This window comes from Rhinoraja longicauda, chromosome 5, assembly GCF_053455715.1.
Source record: "Rhinoraja longicauda isolate Sanriku21f chromosome 5, sRhiLon1.1, whole genome shotgun sequence".
Lineage (NCBI taxonomy): Eukaryota > Metazoa > Chordata > Chondrichthyes > Rajiformes > Arhynchobatidae > Rhinoraja > Rhinoraja longicauda.
In genome coordinates, this window is record NC_135957.1 from 87,044,550 (window position 1) to 87,069,480 (window position 24,931).

The 24,931-nt window shown below is 42.8% G+C and overlaps 1 protein-coding gene across 4 annotated transcripts in view; it reads right to left on the reverse strand.

The window, feature by feature from the left end:
• LOC144593807 (sodium/calcium exchanger 1-like) overlaps positions 1-24,931 on the reverse strand; it is a 220,723-nt gene that overhangs the window by 54,154 nt on the left and 141,638 nt on the right. For 3 of the 4 annotated variants that reach the window (XM_078399917.1, XM_078399914.1, XM_078399915.1), the window contains exon 3: positions 6,508-6,614. In XM_078399917.1, coding sequence (XP_078256043.1) covers positions 6,508-6,614 — 107 coding nt within the window. Of the gene's footprint in view, positions 1-5,906; positions 6,011-6,507; positions 6,615-24,931 lie in introns of all 4 variants that reach the window. The other variant, XM_078399916.1, reaches the window with a different exon arrangement.

Below are 24,931 nucleotides of genomic sequence, written 5' to 3' on the forward strand. Positions count from 1 at the left end.
CTTGCAGTTGGCCCATAGCCTTCTAAACCATTTCCTATCATATATATCTATCTGTCCAAATCAAATTTAAAAGTCATAATTGTATCCCTTCTATAGCTTCCTCTGGCAGCTCATTCCAGGTACAATAGACAATAGTAGGAGGAGGCCATTCGGCCCTTCGAGCCAGCACCGCCATTCAATGTGATCATGGCTGATCATTCTCAATCAGTACCCCGTTCCTGCCTTCTCCCCATACCACATGACTCCGCTATCCTTAAGAGCTCTATCTAGCTCTCTCTTGAATGCATTCAGAGAATTGGCCTCCACTGCCTTCTGAGGCAGAGAATTCCACAGATTTACAACTCTGACTGAAAACGTTTTTGCTCATCTCTGTTCTAAATGGCCTACCCCTTATTCTTAAACTGTGGCCCCTGGTACTGGACTCCCCCAACATTGAGAACATGTTTCCTGCCTCTAACATGTCCAACCCCTTAATAATCTTATACGTTTCGATAAGATCTCCTCTCATCCTCCTAAATTCCAGTGTACACAAGCCTCGTCGCTCCAGTCTTTCAACATATGACAGTCCCGCCATTCTGGGAATTAACCTAGTAAACCTACGCTGCATGCCCTCAATAGCAAGAATATCCTTCCTCAAATTTGGAGACCAAAACTGCACACAGTACTCCAGGTGCGGTCTCACTAGGGCCCTGTACAACTGCAGAAGGACCTCTTTGCTCCTATACTCAACTCCTCTTGTTATGAAGGCCAACATTCCATTAGCTTTCTTCACTGCCTGCTGTGCCTGCATGCTTCCTTTCAGTGACTGATGCACTGGACTGATGTACGGACTACCCTCAGAGTGAAAAGGTTGCCCCCCCCTCCCCCCCCAAGATCCCTCTTAAATCTAGCAATCTTCATCTCACACGATGAAATGTACTCCCTTTATTGGTTAAACTTCCGCTTTTAATGCAGTAATGCCCAAATTAAATACAGCTTTTCAAAAAGTGTAAGTGAACACTTATTTTTACTGGCATTGGCTGAACTGAACCACAAATTGGAAATAATTGAAAGGAAAAAGTGATTATAGCAACTAGTCAATCCCAGATCATATATTATATTTATTGTAAATAAATTCACTTCAGAGAATTCTGAAGTTTTAACTTCAGAATTTGGCTTTGTTGACATGACAGCAAAACAAATCTAGGGTTGGACCAAAGAACAGTCTGTTGAACAACCGGCACATGGAACGAGGCAATGTACAATAGACAATAGGTGCAGGAGGAGGCCATTCGGCCCTTCGAGCCAGCACCACCATTCAATGTGATCATGGCTGATCATTCTCAATCAGTACCCCGTTCCTGCCTTCTCCTCATACCCCCTGACTTTGGAATTTGGAGACTAAAACTGCACATTATACTTCAGGTGCGGTCTCACTAGGGCCCTGTACAACTGCAGAAGGACCTCTTTGCTCCTATACTCAACTCCTCTTGTTACGAAGGCCAACATTCCAATGGCTTTCTTCACTGCCTGCTGTACCTGCATGCTTCCTTTCAGTGACTGATGCACTAGGACACCCAGATCTCGTTGTACGTCCCCTGTTCCTAACTTGACACCATTCAGATAATACTCTGCCTTCCTATTCTTACCACCAAAGTGGATAACCTCACACTTATCCACATTAAACTGCATCTGCCATGCATCCGCCCACTCACACAACCTGTCCAAGTCACCCTGCAACCTCATAGCATCTTCCTCACAGTTCACACTACCACCCAGCTTTGTATTATCTGCAAATTTGCTAATGGTACTTTTAATCCCTTCATCCAAGTCATTAATGTATATTGTAAATAGCTGCAGTCCCAGCACCGGGCCTTGCGGTACCCCACTAGTCACTGCCTGCCATTCTGAAAGGGACCCATTTATCCCCACTCTTTGCTTTCTGTCTGTCAACCAATTTTCTATCCATGTCAGTACCCTACCTCCAATACCATGTGCTCTAATTTTGCCCACTAATCTCCTATGTGGAACCTTGTCGAAGGCTTTCTGAAAGTCAAGGTACACCACATCCACCGGCTCTCCCCTGTCAATTTTCCTAGTTACATCCTCAAAGAATTCCAGAAGATTAGTCAAGCATGATTTCCCCTTCGTAAATCCATGCTGACTCGGAACAATCCTGTTACTACTATCCAAATGCTCCGCAATTTCGTCTTTTATAATTGACTCCAGCATCTTCCCCACCACTGATGTAAGACTAACTGGTCTATAATTTCTCGTTTTCTCTCTCCCTCCTATCTTAAAAAGTGGGACAACATTAGTTACCCTCCAATCCACAGGAACTGATCCTGAATCTGTAGAACATTGGAAAATGATCACCAATGCGTCCACAATTTCTAGCGCCACCTCCTTAAGTACTCTGGGATGCAGACCATCAGGCCCTGGGGATTTATCAGCCTTCAGTCCCATCAGTCTACCCAACACCATTTCCTGCCTAATGTGGATTTCCTGCAGTTCCTCCGTCACCCTAGGATCTCTGGCCACTAGAACATCTGGGAGATTGCTTGTATCTTCCTTAATGAAGACAGGTCCAAAGTACCGGTTCAACTCGTCTGCCATTTCCTTGTTCCCGATAATAAATTCCCCTGCTTCTGTCTTCAAGGGACCCACATTTGCCTTGACTATATTTTTCCTCTTTACATACCTAAAAAAGCTTTTACTATCCTCCTTTATATTATTGGCTAGTTTACCCTCGTACCTCAACCGGCACATGGAACGAGGCAGTGGATTGTAAAGGCCATGCTCAATGTGAATTAGAAAACTACTCTTGTGGCATTAGGAGGAGTGACTAATAACTATGTAACAGGAGAACAATTACAAGTGTAAAGCAGCATTTTATATTCACCGCAGATCATTGTAGTAATATAATTATGATGATTCATTCCCTTTTGACTGATTATTGCTTGAGGTGCAGATTGCTGAACGAGTCAAAAATGTCTTTTAAGTGCAATTCCACTGTGGTAACTGAAGTGGAGTCAGTGATTTACAGAGAAGTGATCGTTATACCTGCAAAGCAGATGATCGTCGAGGGAATTGGTTTGTCCCTACATTGAACCTTCCTGTAGAGAGCATGACCTATAAACATGGGAATGATCCATGGGAAAAAATAAATTTACCTGCTCAATTTGTTCACAATGCATTCATTGTTAGTCTCAAATTTCAGGTTTATAAAACAGTTTTAACAGTTTCATTAATTATTGTCTGGTCTTTATTGTCTGAAAGTTAGACACTAATGTGTGAGAAACTTCTAGCTATTACTAAACTAAAATTGTTCAATTTCTAGTGTGATGTTAAAAAGGTGCCACAAAGTTTATGAAATATTGCACAGTGCAGTGGATATTAAGTATAGAAAATCTTACCACTGAAGTGCTTTGCTTCATAATCGAGCAAAATGAAAAAGTAGTGAATTTAGTTACATCATTTGAAAATACCGCAAGTTTAAAAAGTTTGAAATTTTAGAATAAAACAAACAGCATACCTGTTTTTGTGAAGGGTCCTAATTGGTTCAATAGTAAAAGTTATTGTTCATAGTTATGTACATTATGAAAAAACATATACATTAAAACAGTGCCAAGAAAATCCAATGAATGATCCTGTCTAAGGTTCCATCAATGGCAACGATACGCGGTTTAGTTTCCATCGCGTGCCCCACCCTCCCTAAAGTAACCATCAGAAATGATATTCACACAAAGAATGCCTGGTTCTCCCTGCCACACAATCGTGGAAATGCTTCCTACGTGGTAAAGGAGTGATTCCAAAGTTCTTTAAATATGAAATCAACTCTCATCATGTTTAGTGCAGACATTCAGCTGGGAGATCTTAGTGAGAAGCCAGATGGTGAAAGGGCAGCAAAGGACAATTTCTAATTGGATTTATCATTGCAACCGAATAAGGACAGACAATTAATTTGACTGGTTATTCCGTAAATATTAATCATGGATTCCATGAAGGCGTCACCACCTTTTCAAAGATGGATTGTTAATATTCAGCATCCGTGTTGACAATTGCCACTAATTAGATAGCTTACTTGATTAATCAGGTTTTAGGGGAGAGGGGTGGGTCATTGCCCAAGGGGATAGAACACAGGGGATGGATTACAAGGGGGAGCTGTTCGGAGAATTGACTAAACAATCAGTTCCAAGGATGATTTGAATGAATCTGAAGATGCGATAATGACAAATGATCATCGGGAAGGGGCTCCCGAAGGTCAAGGGGCAAACAGCGTGAGAGAAGCAGTTTCAGAATACTCAAAGACCAAATGATTCTGCACGGGTTACAAGCCTGGAAGATGCACTGGACAAGAGGATACAGGAGTACGACCTGGACAAATTAGGAAATGGTAGTCGGATCGAAGCAATATGGATGACATCTTCCATATTCCACAGCCTGGAATGGTGGGACATAGATTATGTGCAGTTAGTTAAGACATGGTCTTGGCATCATGTTTCGGCAGATATTGTAGGCAGAAGAGCCTGCTTCTGTGCTGTACTGTACAGTTCTATGTTGCACGAAAGATGGAGAGTAGAGTGATGCAGTTCACCTTGCCCCATGTTTTGAGTGTGATAGATTGCTGTTGAGAAGGCCTGTCACCTGGGCTAGCAATATGATAAAAATATTGCCAGGATTCTTGGAAATGTAAAACTAGGTTACCGCAGTCAAGGGCCTGCATTGCAATTTGTCCCGAACCAGCAGGAATAAGACTGAGCAATAAGCTTAGCAGCAGTGTCCCAGCAGTTAAATGTCCAGTTTAACACAATCCAGTCCTATATAGGTGCTGGCAGTGCTGGCTCAAAGGGCCGAATGGCCTACTCCTGTACCTATTGTCTATTAATGGCACATATCTGTGTATTTCAGACTCATTGGAAAGTGCAATCTGCCCAATCTTTCTTTTGCTAATCCAGAGTAAAGATATGTAATGGTGTTTTACTTGCAAGTGGCACACTAACTGCAGGCACAGCTTTAACTGGAAATCATGTCTCAGAATCAAAGTACAGGAGATATCAATCACAAAGCCACCCTCGAAAGATTTATTTTAGCAATTTTTCCATTTTTAACACCAGGAATAGTGAAGAGGTTAATTTTTAAAAGATGTAATCAAACCAGCTTCCTCGAGATCTCAACAGCCCCCCCCCCACATCACAGTTCCATTCTCAGCACGTTACAGCTAAAGATTATAGCTAACAGAAACAGAAGACAAGGAAGCTTACCTAGCTCACTCAATAACAAGGCTGTAAAGAGAACAAAACGTGTGAAGAAAAGTAAGACAATTAACTTAAAAGATGGAACAAGAAAAGGATTATAAAAAGACAGACTTATTCACTATCACTTGGATCAGGCATTGGCATTCTATGTGAATGGACTGCTACTATTTAGGGAAGTGTGGCAAATTCTAGTTAAGTTAGTAGAGGGAATGGTGCAGAGGTTTAGTGTAGATAACTCTCCCATGAAACCTTCTCAAGCAGAATATCAAAGAGCAAGCAGTAATGCACTAGATATGAATAATGACAGCACAACCATTAAACTTTGAGCCTTTCACAAAATATCAATTCTTTGATTCATTCGATTTCTTTTACAGAGATCAAAATTTGATATTTTCCTGTCATCTTATCATTTTGTATGTTGTGCTGAGGGAAAACTAATCTCAATAGAAAATGCACTAGTCATAAAAATATTAAGACTTCATAAATCAGTACAGCGTTAAAGACAGTTCAACATTCATCATGGGGAAAAAAAACCAGGAAAGCAAAACACCCAACAGTCAGGTATGACAAAAACTCTCGATAGTAAAGTAAGAGGAGAAAGTCAGTGTGAGAGTAGGACACAAAAAGAGAAGAAAATAATTCTCAAAATGTCTGTTATTACTCTCACACCTTTCATTCCTCTTCTGTTCCACACAGGTTCACCAAGTGCAATGAAGAAACTGTCTTGCTTTTCATACGCCTCGCGGTCAACTATATTAATGGTAATGGTTTTCCTGCAAGAACACAAGACAAAGGCAAACAATGGATTGGAGCTGGCCATCACAATCACACATGCTTAAGTAAACTAAGTGATGGTTAGTGAGATGTTATGAAGGAAGGGGACCTGCACCACATTCAGATAACATTAGCATGTAATAGGGTACAAATTTATTACTCTACTTATCTATGGCATTTTAATTCATCGAGTTACACTGACGTTTACATTTTATCTGACTTATTAACAATAAGGTAGATAAAGTTTTGCCCAAATAGAGTGCTTCTGCCAAACTTTTCTGGTAATTATTTTTGAGTCTCCAATTAGTGTTCTAGAGAAGTTGCAAGGGCTGATTTAAAAACTGCAGGTCAATTCTGCATGCCACATCCCGTTTCACTAGTAATTAGATTTACTCTATTACACCCATCTAAATGTGTGCATTGTGTTCTGGGAGTCGGACAGTGCCAGGCATCCCTGAGTGGCATTCAGGCCTTTAGCTCGCAGCTGGTACCCCACCTTTCTTCTCACTCATCTCCACCAAGTGTGGCTCCCCAATCTCAATGAAGAAATTCTTGTTTTTTTCATATTCCTCATCATCAATTACTCTGATTTCTATTGTCTTGCTGAAATAGAGAAGAAGAGAGAGGTGGGGAAAAAAAGGCAAGAATTAAGAACAAAGAGCAGGAGACAAGAGAAGACTGTAGCTTAATCCAATAGTGTTTTTGTTTCTCATGCTTTTAATTAATTCAAATATAGATCTAGGGCAAGGGTTCCCAACCTGGGATAAGTTTATCCCCAAGGGGCAAATTTCACCTACCATTATTGTTATTTGAACTTAAAATCACTTTTAATTTAAACAAAATAATAATGTTAAAAACAGTATTATAAAATTTCCCCTTTGTCGGTTGCTTTATTATGGTAGAAGTGTAAACTCAAATTACTCAACAAAACAGGGTGGGGGTATATTTACTTTCAAAACGTTGCCAGGGGTAAACAGGACGAAAAAGGTTGGGAACCCCTGATGTAGGGAATAGATACAAGAAACTACAGATGCTGGTTTACAAAAAAAAAGTGCTGTAGTAACTCAGCGGGTCAGGCAGCATCTGTGGAGAACATGGATAGGTGACATTTCACAGAGTGCTGGAGTAACTCAGCGGGTCAGGCAGCATCTCTGGAGATTATGGTGATGTGAAGGGTCTGGAACCTACAAGTCACCTGTCCATGTTCTCCAGGGATGCTGCCTGACCCACCAGGTTCCACCAACACTTTGTACCTTCAAGAACCCATTTTCTAACCAACAGAATTAGTGAAGATCTTTCTCCATAATCAATTTGGCAGATTACCCCAAAATATCAAATTAAATACCCATGAAATAAAACATGGGTTACAAAAACCTGAACTTTGAGGTTTACAGACTTTTAGAATGAGAAATAGGGAACTGGAGAACATTAAAGATTAAAAGAACAAGAATAAGTTAAGGAAATAGAATCACAACCCAGAGTAAAGAAACTGGATTAACAAACAGGATCCTGCAGTATAGAAAGGAAGGTTAAAAGTAATTAATTTGGTATAAAAGTGGTAATTAGCTACACCAAATAGGCCCAAGATTTGGAAAATGCCAAGACAGTAGAACTCTTCTGGTTTATAAGCCTTACAATGTAGGCATTATAAATCACTGAACCCATATTAACCAAGACTGGACTTAATCTAGTGCAAAATTGTAATTCACTGCATTTTCCTACTAAAGTAATTTGATTTTTTTATACTGACTCTTTTTAATAGTGTGGCTGATGAATTTCATTAGTTTGACAACAAAGTAGGTACTTAAAAAAATTAAACAGGATATCTAATAACATTTTCAAGTCCAATCAATACACAGAAACAGAATAATGCAAATAACTTTGCCAATTGTTTCAACCCTCAGAAGCTAGAGTTCTTGGCATCGATTTCCTGGGAAGTAGGCTGATATTTAAATCACAGCATACGTTTTCTAAACATTTTTTGCCACATTAATTACTATGACAAGTAAACAATTATACAAATAGGTTATACAATGAAAAATCTTTGATAAAGTCAAATAATACATCAAGCATTGCTCTAATCTGAAAATCTATAATTTAAACAATTTCACCATTTATAAATTTCCAACTTGCCCGCAAAACGCTCATTACCTTTTATATATTTTAATACATCAAGAGAAACTTGTCATAACAGATTTACACTCTAGTTTGTCAGATGATGCCATATTCTTCTGATCACATCATTTCTGACCTTTACATTGTGAAATAAATGTATTTTGTGGCTTGCCAAGGAGTTAAATGTTCTACCTACTTCCAAAAGTCCGTACCTGAAGCATTCACTACACAGGGTTGCCACTGTGTGTGATTAGTGCAAGTCGCAGGACAAATTTAGTTGCCATTCTCTTGTGAAAAAGAAATGTCTTTAGGAGGTAGTTACAACTTCAAGGTTTGCTCAAGAAACACATCCAGATTAAAAACATATTGTGTTTATCAGTAAGAGATTGTGTGATCCAATTCTGTCAGAATCATATTCAAATGCATGCAAATACTCCTAAAGGTAGCATCCTTGTTACTTTGCTAGGTACTGTGCAGGAACATTAAGGTGAGAGCAAAGATTTAATAAGAAGCTCAGGCGTAACCTTTTCCATTACAGTGGGTGATGGGTACATGGAACGAGCTGCCAAAGGAAGGATTTAAGGAGGTACAGTAACAATGTTTGAAAGACATTTCGATAGGTATATAGACACGAATGGTTTGATGGAATGGTTTCAAGGGACATGGATCAAAAGCAGGCAAGTGGGAAAAGATTAGATGAGACATCTTGGTTGGCATGGATTAATTGGTCAAAAGGGTCCGTTTCCATGCCGGACGACTCTGATTATATCCAGTGGCATTTAATATTAATTGTTGTTCTCTGGGGACAATTTACAAATTGATAGTGATACCCAACTATTACTACCTTCTATTACTGAATGCAGTTGAAAGCAGTTACATACCTAGTAATGAAAAGATGCAAAGATAAAACACAAGTGCAATAGGTCTGAAGAAGGGTCTCGACCTGAAACATCACCCATTCCTTTCTCCAGAGATGCTGCCTGTCCCGTTGAGTTACATAGACAATAGGTGCAGGTGGAGGCCATTCTGGACCTTCGAGCCAGCACCACCATTCATTGTGATCATGGCTGATCATCCATAATCAATAATCTGTGCCTGCCTTCTCCCCATATCCCTTGATTCCACTAGCCCCTAGCCCTCTATCCAACTCCAGCATTTTGTGTCTACCTTAGATCTAGACCAAAATGTTGGAAATCCTCAGCAGATTAACTATCAGAACTGGCCTAATTCTGAACAAGGTCATCTACCCAAAATGTTTCTCCCCAGACACCTACCACTCTGCAAAAAGAAACCAAAAACTTGCCCTGCACATCTCTTTGAAACTTTGCCCTTTTCACCTTAAAGCAATGTGCTCTGGTCTTTGACATTTCCACCTTAGACAATAGACAATAGGTGCAGGAGGAGGCCATTCGGCCCTTCGAGCCAGCACCGCCATTCAATGTGATCATGGCTGATCATTCTCAATCAGTACCCCGTTCCTGCCTTCTCCCCATACCCCCTGACTCCGCTATCCTTAAGAGCTCTATCCAGCTCTCTCTTGAATGCATTCAGAGAATTGGCCTCCCCTGCCTTCTGAGGCAGAGAATTCCACAGATTCACAACTCTGACTGAAAAAGATTTTCCTCATCTCAGTTCTAAATGGCCTACCCCTTATTCTTAAACTGTGGCCCCTTGTTCTGGACTCCCCCAACATTGGGAACATGTTTCCTGCCTCTAACGTGTCCAACCCCTTAATAATCTTATACGTTTTGATAAGATCTCCTCTCATCCTTCTAAATTCCAGTGTATACAAGCCTAGTCGCTCCAGTGGGAAAAGGTTCTGACCATCTGCCCTACGTCTCCCAATTTTACATGCCAACAGGTCTCCCGTCAGCCTTTGGAACTTCAGGGAAAACAACCCAAGTATGTCCAACCTCTCCTTATAGCCAATACCCTCTAATCCAGTCATCATTCAGCTAAAATGGTGCACTGAAATAACTCGGGTCATGCAGCATCTCTGGAGAACATAGAATATGGAGAGGTCACATTTTCGGTCAGGTCCCTTTTTCAAAATCTACTTAACCTTTTCCCTTGCCAATCTACACGCTGCAGCTGCCACTGTCCCGAGGTGGTCCTGCTGAGATTTTATATTTGGTGTATTGCGTGCTGTTTCAATCACTATTCTCTCCTCCACTGATCCAAGCCGTGACAGAAGGCATATCCTTGCATGGGTCTATTATCCACTTTAAACAATAATACCTATATTCATGGGAGTTTAGTAGCACAAGAGGAAAGCTATTCTGAGTCTGAGGAAGGGTCTCAACCCGAAACGTCACCCATTCCCTCTCCTAGATGCTGCCTGACCTGCTGAGTTACTCCAGCATTTTGTGATACCCTCGATTTGTACCAGCATCTGCAGTTATTTTCCTACAGAGGAAAGCTATTGATTCTCAAAAGGGAATGACGGCCAGAAAAATAGTTTGGAACCAAACAGATCTTCTTGAAAAATCTACCTAATTAAATACTGAAACAAAATGATAAAACATTCAGGACTAAGTATCTGCAATACCAGAAACATTTGTTCGTTAAGACTTTTGCTTGTCATGACTTTTTTATTGTTCTTTTTTATTTGAACAGATAAATTCTGACTGTGGAACAAAAGTGAATTGGAGATACTATCGAACTGACTTGCTTTGGCCACAAACAATAGCTGAAAAATTATTTCCAGCCTATTTTTTCCCCCCAGAGATCAGTAGGAAAAAACATAAGATTGTAATTGGGACCTTATTAAGATTCAAGATTCAATTTAATTGTTAGATGTAGCAAATAAGGAAATTTGAGTTACTTATCCAGCTCGCAGGATGTTCTCCTTGTTACCGTCAGGCAGACGATACAGAAGTATGGCTGCACGTACCACCAGACTTAAGAACAGTTTCTACCATCAGGCCATCAGGCTTCTGAACTCAAACACATTTCACATCATATATTTTGATTATTTTAATATCGTCTTTTTATCCTACTAATGTCATTTTTATCTTATTTATCCTTGGAATATTACTGCTGAGGTGACCCGTTGTCTTGTCAAATACATTTCATTGTACCGTTGACCCCATGCCGACCTACATATGACAAATAAAATTAAAATTAAATTAAATTAAAATTAAAATTAAATAGAAATCTTGGAATTTCTAGATTAATGTCATTTGTTGAACTGAAAACAGTTTTCAACTGTTTTCAACTACAGGTTTCAAATATACACGATGAAATATACAGTAGGGATTGGTCTGAAATGTTACTCCACAGATGCTGCCTGACATGCCTTGTAATCAAGTGCATTTCTGGTTTTAAGATTTCTAGCATCAATGGACATGGTGGCTTTCATTAGATAGAATAATTAGTAATAATTTATTGAACATTTAAAGAAGGTTTTAAATTCTGAAATTAAATATAGAACAAGAGCATTTGATGTAGAGTAACATATTTAAGCATCAGAACATTTTGACCAGTACTGCCAGAATTTTGTCCAGCCGTATCACTGGAGCTTCAGATCCTACAAACCTTCCCAATAGCTTTACAGGTAGGACTAGCTTTTTCTTCTGCGTTTCCATTTTGCATCAAAGGGGATTCGTGGAGAACGATGCATAATCATAGCAAATCTGACCTTCTCTTGACAAACCAAAACTCCACCTCTACCCATCTTGTACCTTACAGGATCTGCTGCTGACAGCTCTGTCAAATACATTTCCTGCCCATTTCCTCCAAGCAATTTATGGTTCCACCAAGAACTTCCATGAGGTGTTCCTCACCACATACTTGCATGAAGGGTGCCGTGGTAACTACTACCTACATTCATCCAAAGGCGAGATGAATGGTGTAGTAGACCATCTCCAGACCAGTTCTCCGCTCTTGAATCAGATATTACAGCACAGAAACATTTCAATAGACCCATTAACCAGTGTATTTTTAGATGAATCCTTTGAAAAACCCTTTGAGTCTGAAGATGGGTCTCGACCCAAAACGTCACCCATTCCTTCTCTCCAGAGATGCCACCTGTCCCGTTGAGTTACAAAATGATGAGCATTTTGTGTCAACCTTTGATAATTTATTTTATTCTCCCCATCATCATATAAACTCCCCAACCTGAGGGATGTCAGTGGAAATTGGAGAACAGAGGAAAATCAGAGTCCTACATCAGCATTGAACATGGATAAAACGGTGATGAAACAAAATACAGAGCGGAGGTGCAGAACCTGGCGGACTGGTGGTCTGATAACAACCTGTCCCTAAATACCACCAAGACCAAGGAGCTGATCATCAACTTCCGTAGGTCACATAACGGGGAATACGCCCCGATCTCTATCAACAGGGACAGTGTGGAGAGAGTGAATACCTTCAAGTTTCTGGGCACTCACATTTCGGAGGACCTAACATGGTCCAATAACACTGCTGCGTTGGTCAAGAAGGTACAGCAACGACTGTTCTACCTAAGAACACTGAAAAAGTCTGGTCTACCCCAACAGCTGCTGACAACATTCTACCGCTGCACCATAGAGAGCATCCTAACGCATGGTATCACTGTGTGGTACCTCAGCTGCACGGAGGCAGAAAGGAAAGCTCTTCAGCGGGTAGTCCATAGAGCTCAGAGGACCATCGGAACACAGCTACCAGACTTGGAGGGCATCTACAACACACGATGCCTCAGAAAAGCCACCAGCATCCACAAAGACAGCATCCACAAAGACCCTGCAACAGTCTGTTCGAACTCCTTCCATCGGGCAGACGATATAAGGCCTTCTACGCCCACACCTCCAGACTCAGGAACAGCATCATCCCCAGGGCCATAGCTGCTATGAACCGGTCCTGCTGAGCCGGATGGTCACATCGCACAGTGATCCGGCACAGATCTACTTGCACTTTATTCTGTCTCAAAACTGTTCTAATTTGTTTCGTTGGGTTGCTGTTGTTTAAATTAACTAAATTATTGCATCGTATGGGAGGCGCATTCCCAATCTCGTTGTACCCCTGTACAATGACAATAAAGATATATTGTATTGTATTGTATTGTATTAGAGTTGCACAGATTAGAGACAGGCCCTTTGGCTCAATTCATCCATGCTGACCATGATGCTCCATAGAAACTAGTCCCATTTGCCCGTTGGGCCTACATGCCTCTAAAGCTTTCCTATCAAAGTACCTCTCCAAAAGTCTTTTAAATGTTGCTACTGTACCTGCCTCAACTACTACCTCTGGCACCTCGTTCCATAAATCCACCATCCTGTGTGAAAACATGTGCCCCTCAGAATGCCTACTAAATCTTTCCCATCTCATCTTAAACTTTAGAGTCTAGTTCTTGATTCCCCTACATAGAAATACAGAAAATAGGTGCAGGAGGCCATTCGGCCCTTCAAGCCAGCACCACCATTCATTGTGTTCATGGCTGATAATCCACATCAGTAACCCGTGCCTGCCTTCTCCCCATATCCCTTGATTCCATTAGCCCCTGGAGCTCTATCTAACTTTTTTTAATTCATCCAGGGAATTGGCCTCCACTGCCTTCTGTGGCAGAGAATTCCACAAATTTTCTGGGTGAAAAAGTTTCTTCTCACGCCAGTTTTAAATGGCCTCCCCTTTATTCTTAGACTGTGGCCCCTGGTTCTGGACTCCCCCAACACTGGGAGCCCGATCAATTCCCGTCATGATTCTATACACCTCCAAGATCAGCCCTCAGCCTCTTGCACTCCAAGGAATAACGTCCCAACCTGCTCAACCTCTCCCTGTAGCTCAGGCCCCTCGAGTCCTGGCCACAGGTTGCAAGAGCCGAGTCGGCAGCCTTAACTCACGCTGCTGCCCCATCACCATTTACTCTGGGGGAAACAGAAGGGTTAGCATCATGGCCGCTTGCTGTCAGAATGTTTGCTGCAAGTTAAATGTGCACTGAACCACATTGCACAGCCGAGCTTCAGTTGAACAACTTCAAGGCCACTGAAGCTGCAGTTATTAGCTCTTCAACTGAAGCAATCTATAACATCGATACCGAGAGTGAGGCAGCATTGACTCAGTGCAGAGATTTCAATTACAGAGGAATTCAAACTACACCTTTCTATTACCGACTGGAAGGATTGGGGAAAAAAAATGAGGGGATAAAAGTGCTAAGCTTTGCTTTCCGAGATAATTATTCACGTCAACGACAAAAACTGAAATGAAACAGAATCATCAAGTTGGGCGATTAAGATTGCAAGCTGTAACATTCTTTTGAATTATCATTTCATTTGTGAATCACATTTGATTCCAAGACAATTTTTCTTGTGCAAGCCATGGATGGCAGTGACAAACTCAGATCAAAATACCCTGCTAGCTGCTGCATTCGTACAACAGAATCCAACACCACTGGCACAGAGGGACTGTGCAGCCAGCAGGGAGAAACATCAGATCCCATGTGGGAAGCGTACACTTGTACATGCAGGGTGATGGGATATGTTTGGATGGCAAATTGTCTAATCACAGTCAAAAAGTATTCTCGTGCTCAGTGCCTGCAATGAAAGACAAGAACTGGAGGATTATACTGTACCCCAGCAAGAGCACTCGGTCTACAAATGGTCTGCAAGACTGAAGGATCCCGACCCAAAACAGAACATACTGTGTTATCCAGAAATGCTGCCTTACCCACTGAGAGCAGCCCAGACCATCACACAAACCAAACAGAGACCAAAGAAGGGTTTCGACCCAAAACGTCACCCCTTCCTTTTCTCCAGAGATGCTGCTGCCTGTCCTGCTGAATTACTCCAGCATTGTGTCTATCTTTGGTTTAAACCAGCATCTGCAGTTCCTCATACACACAAACCAACCTCCCTTCCATTCACTCCATTTGTACTGCACGCTCCCAGCAGGGGCCAGAACACCCACTGCTGCACGTCAATTAAAAATGCCAGCCGCTATGTCCCTCGACCACATTTCTGGAAATCTGACCACCGAGCTGTGCTTCTGCTCCCTGCCTATAACCAAACATTGAAGCTGGAGGATCCGGTACAGAGAGTTGTGAAATGCTGGTCAACGGACACGGATGACATCTTACGCGACTGCTTTGAGTCAGTGGACTGGACCACATTCAGGCATTCCGTAGCTAACCTGAATGAGTATGCCACTGCCGTGACCAACTTCATCAGCAAGTGCGTGGAAGACTGTGCCTACAAAGCGAATCAGAGTGTTACTCAACCGGGAACCATGGATGAACCGCGAGGTACATTCACAGGTTAAGGCCAGGACTGCTGCACACAAGTCAAACGATCCGGAGCGGTACAGGAAGACCCGCTATGATCTCCGCAAAGCCATCAAGGATGCCAAGAGACAATACCGGGTTCAACTCGAGTCCCAGTATAATCACGCGGGCACACGGGGCATGTGGCAAGGTCTGAATAAGTTAACTGGGTGCAAAACAAGGTACAGGCAAAATCATTGGTTATCGTGCGACCCTACCCGATGAACGGAATGCTTTCTATGCTCGCTTCAAGCAGAAAGCCAACAGGGCAGGGACACCTGGCCCTTCAGCCTCTCCCCAGGGTGACTGTAGCAGGGGCTAGATTGGCCTTCCTCAGGGTAAACACACAAAAAACAAATGGCCCAGATGGAGATCCTGGCCTTGACGAGTAGCTGAGCGGACCAGCTAGCAGGAGTATTCATGGACATCTTTAATCTCTCCCTACTCTCTTCTGAGTTACCTACCTGCTTCAAGAAGACCACCACCATTCCAGTGCCAAAAACAAAACAAGACCTCATCCCTAAATGACTACAGTCCAGTGGTCTTCACATCCCCCATCATGAAATGTTTTGAGGAGCTGGTTATGGAACATTAAATCCAGTCTACCCAGCAGCTTTGACCCACTGCAGTTTGCCTATCGCCATAACAAGTCCACGGATGATGCCATTGCCCTGGCCCTGCACATCCCTAGAACACCTGGATAAGACAGACACCTATTCATAGACTACAGCTCTACTATAGTACCATCCACGCTCATCACCCAACTAGCGGGACTTGATGTCAGCACTCATCTCTGCAACTGGATCCTCGACTCCCTGACCAACAGACCCCAATCAGTGAGGACAGTGGACAAATCATCCTCCACGATAATCCTCAACACAGCGGCTCTACAAAGACGTGTTCTCAACCCTCCTTTACTCCTTGTACACCCATGAGTGTGCAGCCATGTACAAATCTCATTCAATTTTCAAATTCGCTGACGACACCACCATTGTGGGCTGGATATCAAATAATGATGAGACGGAGCACAGGAAGGAGATAGAGAACCTCGTGTCCTGGTGTCCACACAACAACCTTTCTCTCAGTCAGTTTCTAATAAGTGCATGCAATGGAACAATAATGCACCTACTACTAGCTGCTTGTTGCATTACAGTTCCATTGCATGCACTTATTAGAAACATAGACAATAGGTGCAGGAGAAGGCCATTCAGCCCTTCGAGCCAACACCTCCATTCAATAGACAATAGACAATAGGTGCAGGAGTAGGCCATTCAGCCCTTCGAGCCAGCACCGCCATTCAATGCGATCATGGCTGATCACTCTCAATCAGTACCCCGTTCCTGCCTTCTCCCCATACCCCCTCACTCCGCTATCCTTAAGAGCTCTATCCAGCCCTCTCTTGAAAGCATCCAAAGAACTGGCCTCCACTGCCTTCTGAGGCAGAGAATTCCACAATTTCACCACTCTCTGACTGAAAAAGTTCTTCCTCATCTCCGTTCTAAATGGCCTACCCCTTATTCTTAAACTGTGGCCCCTTGTTCTGGGAACATGTTTCCTGCCTCTAATGTGTCCAATCCCCTAATTATCTTATATGTTTCAATAAGATCCCCCCTCATCCTTCTAAATTCCAGTGTATACAAGCCTAATTGCTCCAGCCTTTCAACATACGACAGTCCCGCCATTCCGGGAATTAACCTAGTGAACCTACGCTGCACGTCCTCAATAGCAAGAATATCCTTCCTCAAATTTGGAGACCAAAACTGCACACAGTACTCCAGGTGCGGTCTCACCAGGGCCCGGTACAACTGTAGAAGGACCTCTTTGCTCCTATACTCAACTCCTCTTGTTACGAAGGCCAACATTCCATTGGCTTTCTTCACTGCCTGCTGTACCTGCATGCTTCCTTTCAGTGACTGATGCACTAGGACACCCAGATCTCGTTGAACATCCCCTCTTCCTAACTTGACACCATTCAGATAATAATCTGCCTTTCTATTCTTACTTCTAAGTCATTTATGTATATCGTAAATAGCTGGGGTCCCAGCACCGAACCTTGCGGTACCCCACTGGTCACTGCCTGCCATTCCGAAAGGGACCCATTTATCCCCACTCTTTGCTTTCTGTCTGTCAACCAATTTTCTATCCATGTCAGTATCCTACCCCCAATACCATGTGCTCTAATTTTGCCCACTAATCTCCTATGTGGGACCTTGTCGAAGGCTTTCTGAAAGTCGAGGTACACCACATCCACCGACTCTCCCCTGTCAATTTTCCTAGTTACATCCGCAAAAAATTCCAGTAGATTTGTCAAGCATGATTTCCCCTTCGTAAATCCATGCTGACTCGGAATGATCCTGTTACTGCTATCCAAATGCTCAGCAATTTCGTCTTTTATAATTGACTCCAGCATCTTCCCCACCACTGATGTCAGACTAACTGGTCTATAATTACCCGTTTTCTCTCTCCCTCCTTTCTTAAAAAGTGGGATAACATTTGCTATCCTCCAATCCACAGGAACTGATCCTGAATCTATAGAACATTGAAAAATGATCTCCAATGCTTCCACTATTTCTAGAGCCACCTCCTTAAGTACCCTGGGATGCAGACCATCAGGCCCTGGGGATTTATCAGCCTTCAGTCCCATCAGTCTACCCAAAACCATTTCCTGCCTAATGTGGATTTCCTTCAGTTCCTCCATCACCCTAGGTTCTCCGGCCCCTAGAACATTTGGGAGATTGCGTGTATCTTCCTCAGTGAAGACAGATCCAAAATAACGGTTTAACTCGTCTGCCATTTCTTTGTTCCCCGTAATAAATTCCCCTGCTTCTGTCTTCAAGGGACCCACATTTGCCTTGACTATTTTTTTCCTCTTTACGTACCTAAAAAAACTTTTGCTATCCTCCTTTATATTATTGGCTGGTTTACCCTCGTACCTCATCTTTTCTCCCCGTATTACCTTTTTAGTTAACTTTTGTTGCTCTTTAAAAGAGTCCCAATCCTCTGTCTTCCCACTCTTCTTTGCTATGTTATACTTCCTCTCCTTAATTTTTATGCTGTCCTTGACTTCCCTTGTCAGCCACAGGTGTCTCTTACTCCCCTTAGAGTCTCCCCTTAGCCTCTTTGGGATAAATTGATCCTGCAACCTCTGCATTATTCCCAGGAATACCTGCCATTGCTGTTCTACCGTCTTCCCTGCTAGGGCCTCCTTCCAGTCAATTTTGGCCAGCTCCCGCCTCATGCCTCTGTAATCCCCTTCAATAAGATCATGGCTGATCATCCAAAATCAGTACCCCATTGCGGCTTTTTCCCCATGTCCCTAGATTCCCTTAGTCCAAAGAGCTAAATTTCACTCTCTCTTGAAAACTCTAACTCTCTCTTAAAAACGATTTTTCGTCCTTCGATTGTGTAATCGAAACACTCGCGACTCTGTCTTGATGTCAAAGCTCTGTCGCAAGTAAACACTCGCGACTCTGTCTTGATGTCAAAGCTGTCATTGTACCTGGGACTACTGAATGCTCATTAATGCCTGCCATTGAAAAATTCAGTAAACATTAGGGACACAGATCAAAAGACGATAAATTGTTGAATATTTTAAAGGTGAAAATAAAGTTTGAAAACTTTGATAAGTTAACACAAAATAGAAACTCTCTTCACGACCTATTTGACTTCATTTGAATGGGGCCAGATTTCAAATCCTGCAGATGATCCTACTGGACTTCTTTGGGTCTGAAGAAACCCAATATGTAATGTCACCTATCCATGTTCTCCAGAGATGCTGCCTGATCCGCTGAGTTACTCCAGCACTCTGTGAAACGTCACCTATCCATGTTCTCCAGAGATGCTGCCTGACCCGCTGAGTTACTCCAGCACTCTGTGAAACCTATCCATGTTCTCCAGAGATGCTGCCTGATCCGCTGAGTTACTCCAGCACTGTCTGATGTATTCCACAATGGAATATTTCTCACATTTTGTTCAACATACATTTTTGCACTATTGTGTGCTCTATCTTCCTTGAAATTTTCTCTTTTCCAATAATCTCAAAATGCAGTTGAAATTTTAAGTAGAATAGCTAATCATGTTTTTAAGAATAAATGCTTGAAAATGAACATAATACGATTTTTATTTTTTATTTTTAGAGATACAGCACGGAAACAGGCCCTTCGGTCCATCGAGTCTGCGCCGCCCAGCGATCCCCGCATATTAACACTATCCTACACACACTAGGGACAATTTTTACATTTACCCAGTCAATTAACCTACATACCTGTACGTCTTTGGAGTGTGGGAGGAAACCGAAGATCTCGGAGAAACCCACGCAGGTCACGGGGAGAACGTACAAACTCCGTACAGACGGCGCCTGTAGTCAGGATCGAACCCGAGTCTCCGGCGCTGCATTCGCTGTAAGGCAGCAACTCTACCGCTGCACCACCGTGCCACCCTGATTTTTCATGCAGCTAAATACTTCCAAATTACATCTTCAGTTGTGAGTATTGTGTAACATCACTAAATTGTATCCATTAAAATTACAATCTTGTATCACATACATTTACCAATTATCCAAAAGCACCCTGTGAAAGAGTCAGCATGGTTTTCTTGATTGCCTTTATTGTGTTTAGCACTTTCGCAAGAGGGTCATATAAGATTATTAAGGGATTGGACAAGCGAGAGGCAGGAAACATGTTCCCAATGTTGGGGGAGTCCAGAACCAGGGGCCACAGTTTAAAAATAAGGGGTAGGCCATTTAGAAAGGAGATGAGGAAAACCTTTTTCAGTCAGAGAGATGTGAATCTGTGGAATTCTCTGCCTCAGAAGGCAGTGGAGGCCAATTCTCTGAATGCATTCAAGAGAGAGCTAGATAGAGCTCTTAAGGATAGCAGAGTCAGGGAATATGGGGAGAAGGCAGGAATGGGGCACAGATTGTGGATGATCAGCCATGATCACAGTGAATGGCGGTGCTGGCTCGAAGGGCCGAATGGCCTCCTCCTGCACCTATTGTCTATTGCCTAAACAGTAATGCATTCTGACTTTGTGCATCCAATGGACAAAGCCTTTTAAGCTGCAAGTTGAGGGAATTTTGTTCTGGACATTTCTTGTTAGTAGCAGAGAACTCCTTTCAGGGAAAGTCCTCTGCCTGCCCACCAATCCAGACTGGTCAGCACGAGACAATGATGATGCCAAGATCTAAATGACTTCGAAGCCTGTATTCCACTGCCCACAAAGCATTCACTTCAAATGCATCTTAGCTGAGAGACACAGCTTGGAAACAGGCCCACCATGTCCACACAGACCATTCGCACTGGTTCCACGTCACCAGGCTTTCGCATCCACTCCCTACGCACTAGGGGTCAATTTAGAGGCGCCAATTAACCTACAAACCTGCACGTCTTCGGGATGCGAGAGGAAAGAGAGTTGTGAATGTGTGGAATTCTCTGCCTCAGAAAGCAGTGGAGTCCAATTCTCTGGACGTTTTCAAGAGAGAGTTAGATACTCTTAAAGAGGGATATGGGGAGAAGGCAGGAATGGGGTACTGATTGTGGATGATCAGCCATGATCACAGTGAATGGCGGTGCAGGCTCGAAGGGCCGAATGGCCTAATACTGCACCTGTTGTCTACCACATGGTCACGGGGAGAAAGTGCAAACTGTAGACAGACAGCCCCCAAGGTCAGGATCGAACCCAGGTCTCCAGCACAGTAGGGCAGCAGCTCTACTTGCTGTTCCACTGTGTTGCCCGTAACAAAATAGACACCAGAGCTGCAATAAGCTGGCGGACCCTAGTAAATCCATGCTGTTTTTAAAATTACTATCCAATGTTTTCTGATTAAGGAATCTCCAACTTCTTCACAATAACAGCTTGAAGTAAATAATTTCAAATGAACCAAGACTGAAACAGATCGCAAGAGCTCAAACCCAGTGGGGAGTGCAGTTTTCTATTTGCTGCTCAGCTTTGATTGACTATTTTATTTTCAATTCATTAGTTCCAAGGAGATGAGACCCAAGGTTACTTGTAAATATCAGGAGGGGAAAATTCAAGGCTACCATCAAGGACGAGACAACAAGACACTTGAAAACTAATTGTTTCAGACAAAGTCAAATTGGATATCTGCAAGAGAAGCCAAGTATGGAAAGCCTTAGATTTTTGTTTAAAAGGAACAGGTAAATCCGATGATAAAACTGTGGATGTTGTGCACTTGAATTTTTCACAAAGCTTTTGATAAAGTCTCACATAAGTTAAGATTGAAAGCAATGTTTGGATCAGTGCTTCAGTCTCACATCCATAAAAACTAAATTAGAAGGGATGGGCAGCATGAGAGGCTTAATGGCAACAAAGCAGATTGAGCAGGTGAGCAAAACCATGGCACATGTATCAACATGGGGATAAATGTGAAGCAATCCACTTCAGTAGGGAGCAGGAAGGTACCTTGTTGAAATGTGTCAAAAAGTGGTAATAACAAGAGAGAGTTAGATTTAGCTCTTAGGACTAAAGGAATCAAGGGAATCAAGAAAGCTAATGGCATGTTGGCCTTCATAACGAGAGGATTTGAGTATAGGAGCAAAGAGGTCCTTCTGCAGTTGTATAGGGCCCTAGTGAGACCACTTCTGGAGTATTGTGTGCAGTTTTACTCTCTAATCTGCAGAAGGACGTCCTTGCTACTGAGGCAGTGCAGCGTAGGTTCATAGAAAATAGGTGCAGGAGGCGGCCATTTGGCTCTTCAAGCCAGCACCGAGGTTAATCCCTGGGATGGAGGGATTGTCATATGAGGAAAGATTGGAAAGACGGCTTGTTTTCACTGGAGTTTAGAAGGATGAGAGGAGATCTTATGGAGATGTATAATAAAATTATAAAAGGACTGGACAAGCTAGATGCAGAAAAAATGTTCCCAATGCTGGGGGAGTCCAGAACTGTGGCCCACAGCCCAAGAATAAAGGGGAGGCCATTTTAAACTGAGGTGAGAAGAAACCTTTTTCACCCAGAGAGCTGTGAATTTGTGGAATTCTCCACCACAGAGGGCAGTGGAGGCCAATTCACTGGATGAATTTAAAAGGGAGTTCGATAGAGCTCCAGGGGCTAGTGGAATCAAGGGATATGGGGAGAAGGCAGGCACCGGTTACTGATTGTGGATGATCAGCCATGATCACAATGAATGGCGGTGCTGGCTTGAAGGGCCAAATGGCCTCCTGCTGCACCTAATTTCTATGTTTCTATATGTGGTAAAAGCAGGAACAGGGTACTGATTTTAGATGATCAGCCATGATCATATTGAATGGCAGTGATGGCTCGAAGGGCTGAATGGCCAACTCCAACACCTATTTTGCTATGTTTCTATGTTCTATTTGTTTATACAAAGATTGGGGTGCACAGGAGTCAAGGAACAGTTGATGCTGAAATCTAGTCCAGAACAAAGTGCTGGAGTAACTGGTAGAAACAAGTCTCTGTAGATGCTGGTTTACAGAGACCCCCTGCTGAGCCCGACCTGCTGAATTACTCCAGGACTGTGCGTCTCTTTTTTGCTGGAATATTTCAATGGGTCAGACACCATCTTTGGAGGACACCAATAAGTGACGTTTCAGGTCAGGACCCTTTGGACCGATTGTAGTAGGGAGGAGAAAGCTGAAAACGAGGTGGGGGCAAGCCTTCAAGTGATATGTGGATACAGACAACAGGGGTATTGTCCACCTGTGGCCCAGCAATGGCTGCCTCGCCAACAGTTTGTCCTTTCTTGCTTTGTGTTTTAATAGCATGTGTAAAATGTACGTTTTTAGTGTTCTTTAGCTTGTTTCATATGGGGGAGTGGGGGTGGGGGAAACTTTTCCTAATCCCTTACCTCGACAGAGATGCAATTTTTCCCCGTATCATATCTCCGTCCGCACTGCGGCCTAACATCAACACAGCCTTTGCTGGAGACTGATTTTGAGAGCTCCACCGCGGTGAGCCTACGGGACTTTAACGTCGCGGAGCCCACGATCCCTTTGCCAGGGATTGACCTCGGAGCTCCAGCCATGGGTGCTTGCGGACTTTTAATATCACGGAGCCCGCGGTCTCTGGTCAGAGACTGACTTCGGTAACTCCAAGCCCTGGGAGTTTCAACCGCCCTGCCGCGGGGGCTTCGATCGCCCCGACAGATGGTTCGACTGCCCCGACCGCGGGCGAATAAAGAGGAAGAAGTTTGGACTTTTTTGCCTTCCATCACAGTGAGGAATTCGCTGTGGTGGATATTTATGTTAACTTTTATGTAGTTGACTTGTCACTTTTTTTTCAGATTGCTGTATGGTAATTCGCATATCACCGTACCTTAACTGGTACATGTGACAATAAAAGACCTTGGAATCTTTTGTCTGATGGGTTCTGACCCTAAATGTCACCTATTCCTTTTCATCAGAGATGCTGCCTGACCCACTGAGATACTCCAGCTTTTTGTGTCAATCAAAAGTATTTGTTAGGCAGATGGGTGGACAAAGGCCAGAAATGAAGTGGGCGACAGAGACAAAAAGGAGGCAGAGAAAAGGGTGTCAGATAAAGATTAGGGCACTCTTGTACACAAGCTAAGGAAAACATTTGCAGATAAGGCAGCAAATTGTATGGTGGTCATTGCAACAACAACAAAAAAAAAGAAGAAAAATAGCGTACAGGAGCAAAAAGATATCCTGATATAATTATACAGGCCTAAGTAAACCTGCACCTGGTGTAGGGTCTGCAGTAATCATGGGAAGTGCGTAATTGCTGTATAGGGAGCCTTACAACAGTTTTACCAGAATGCTTCTTGGGACAGTGGATCTGCAGTATGGACACGTCTGTCAGATGGTCAACATCCATTAGCGTGCAGAGAAAGTAAGAATACATCTCATTGAATCAAAATGCTGCCAGGGCTATGCAGACTGGATGCAAAGGGTATTTCCCCCCATCTAGGGAAGTCTAGAATGGGGGGTCACGGTCTCATGATACAAGGGAAGCAGAGTGTTGAGAAACATCTTCACTCGGAGGGCGGTGAACCTGCAGAATTCACTGCCTTAGACGGGTGAAACCACTATTCTTAACAGTGTAGGAAAATAACTGCAGATGCTGGTTCAAATCGAAGGTATGACAAAATGCTGGAGTAACTCAGCAGTCAGGCAGCATCTCAGGAGGGAAGGAATGGGTGACGATTTGGGTTGAGACTCTTCTTCAGACTCAGATCAGCAGCAATCAGGACTCTGTGACGTGCCATGTCCCATAAACAAAGTGCAAGGCTAAGGCTGCTACTGTTGCCCTCATTTAGAAAATTGGTTGATTTTCAAGAACTAATAAATTATGGGCATTATGGCAGACCAATTTATTGTAAGAGCATCATAAACAATTTATTATCAACCCTCGTTAAATTGCAAAAATGGTCACAGTTTGCTTCCTTTTGAATAGGATTAGAAAGCTGGAACCTTGCCTTGCATTAATTTATTTCCCTCCAGATTCAAAAAGTAGATAAATTCCATGTGCCAAAGACAACACAAATGTTATAGATTTACGAAACCCTATGTGCGAAAGACTCGAGGTTTTCTTAAACTTTCAATATTAAAAGAATCAACACAAGTCTCTTGTC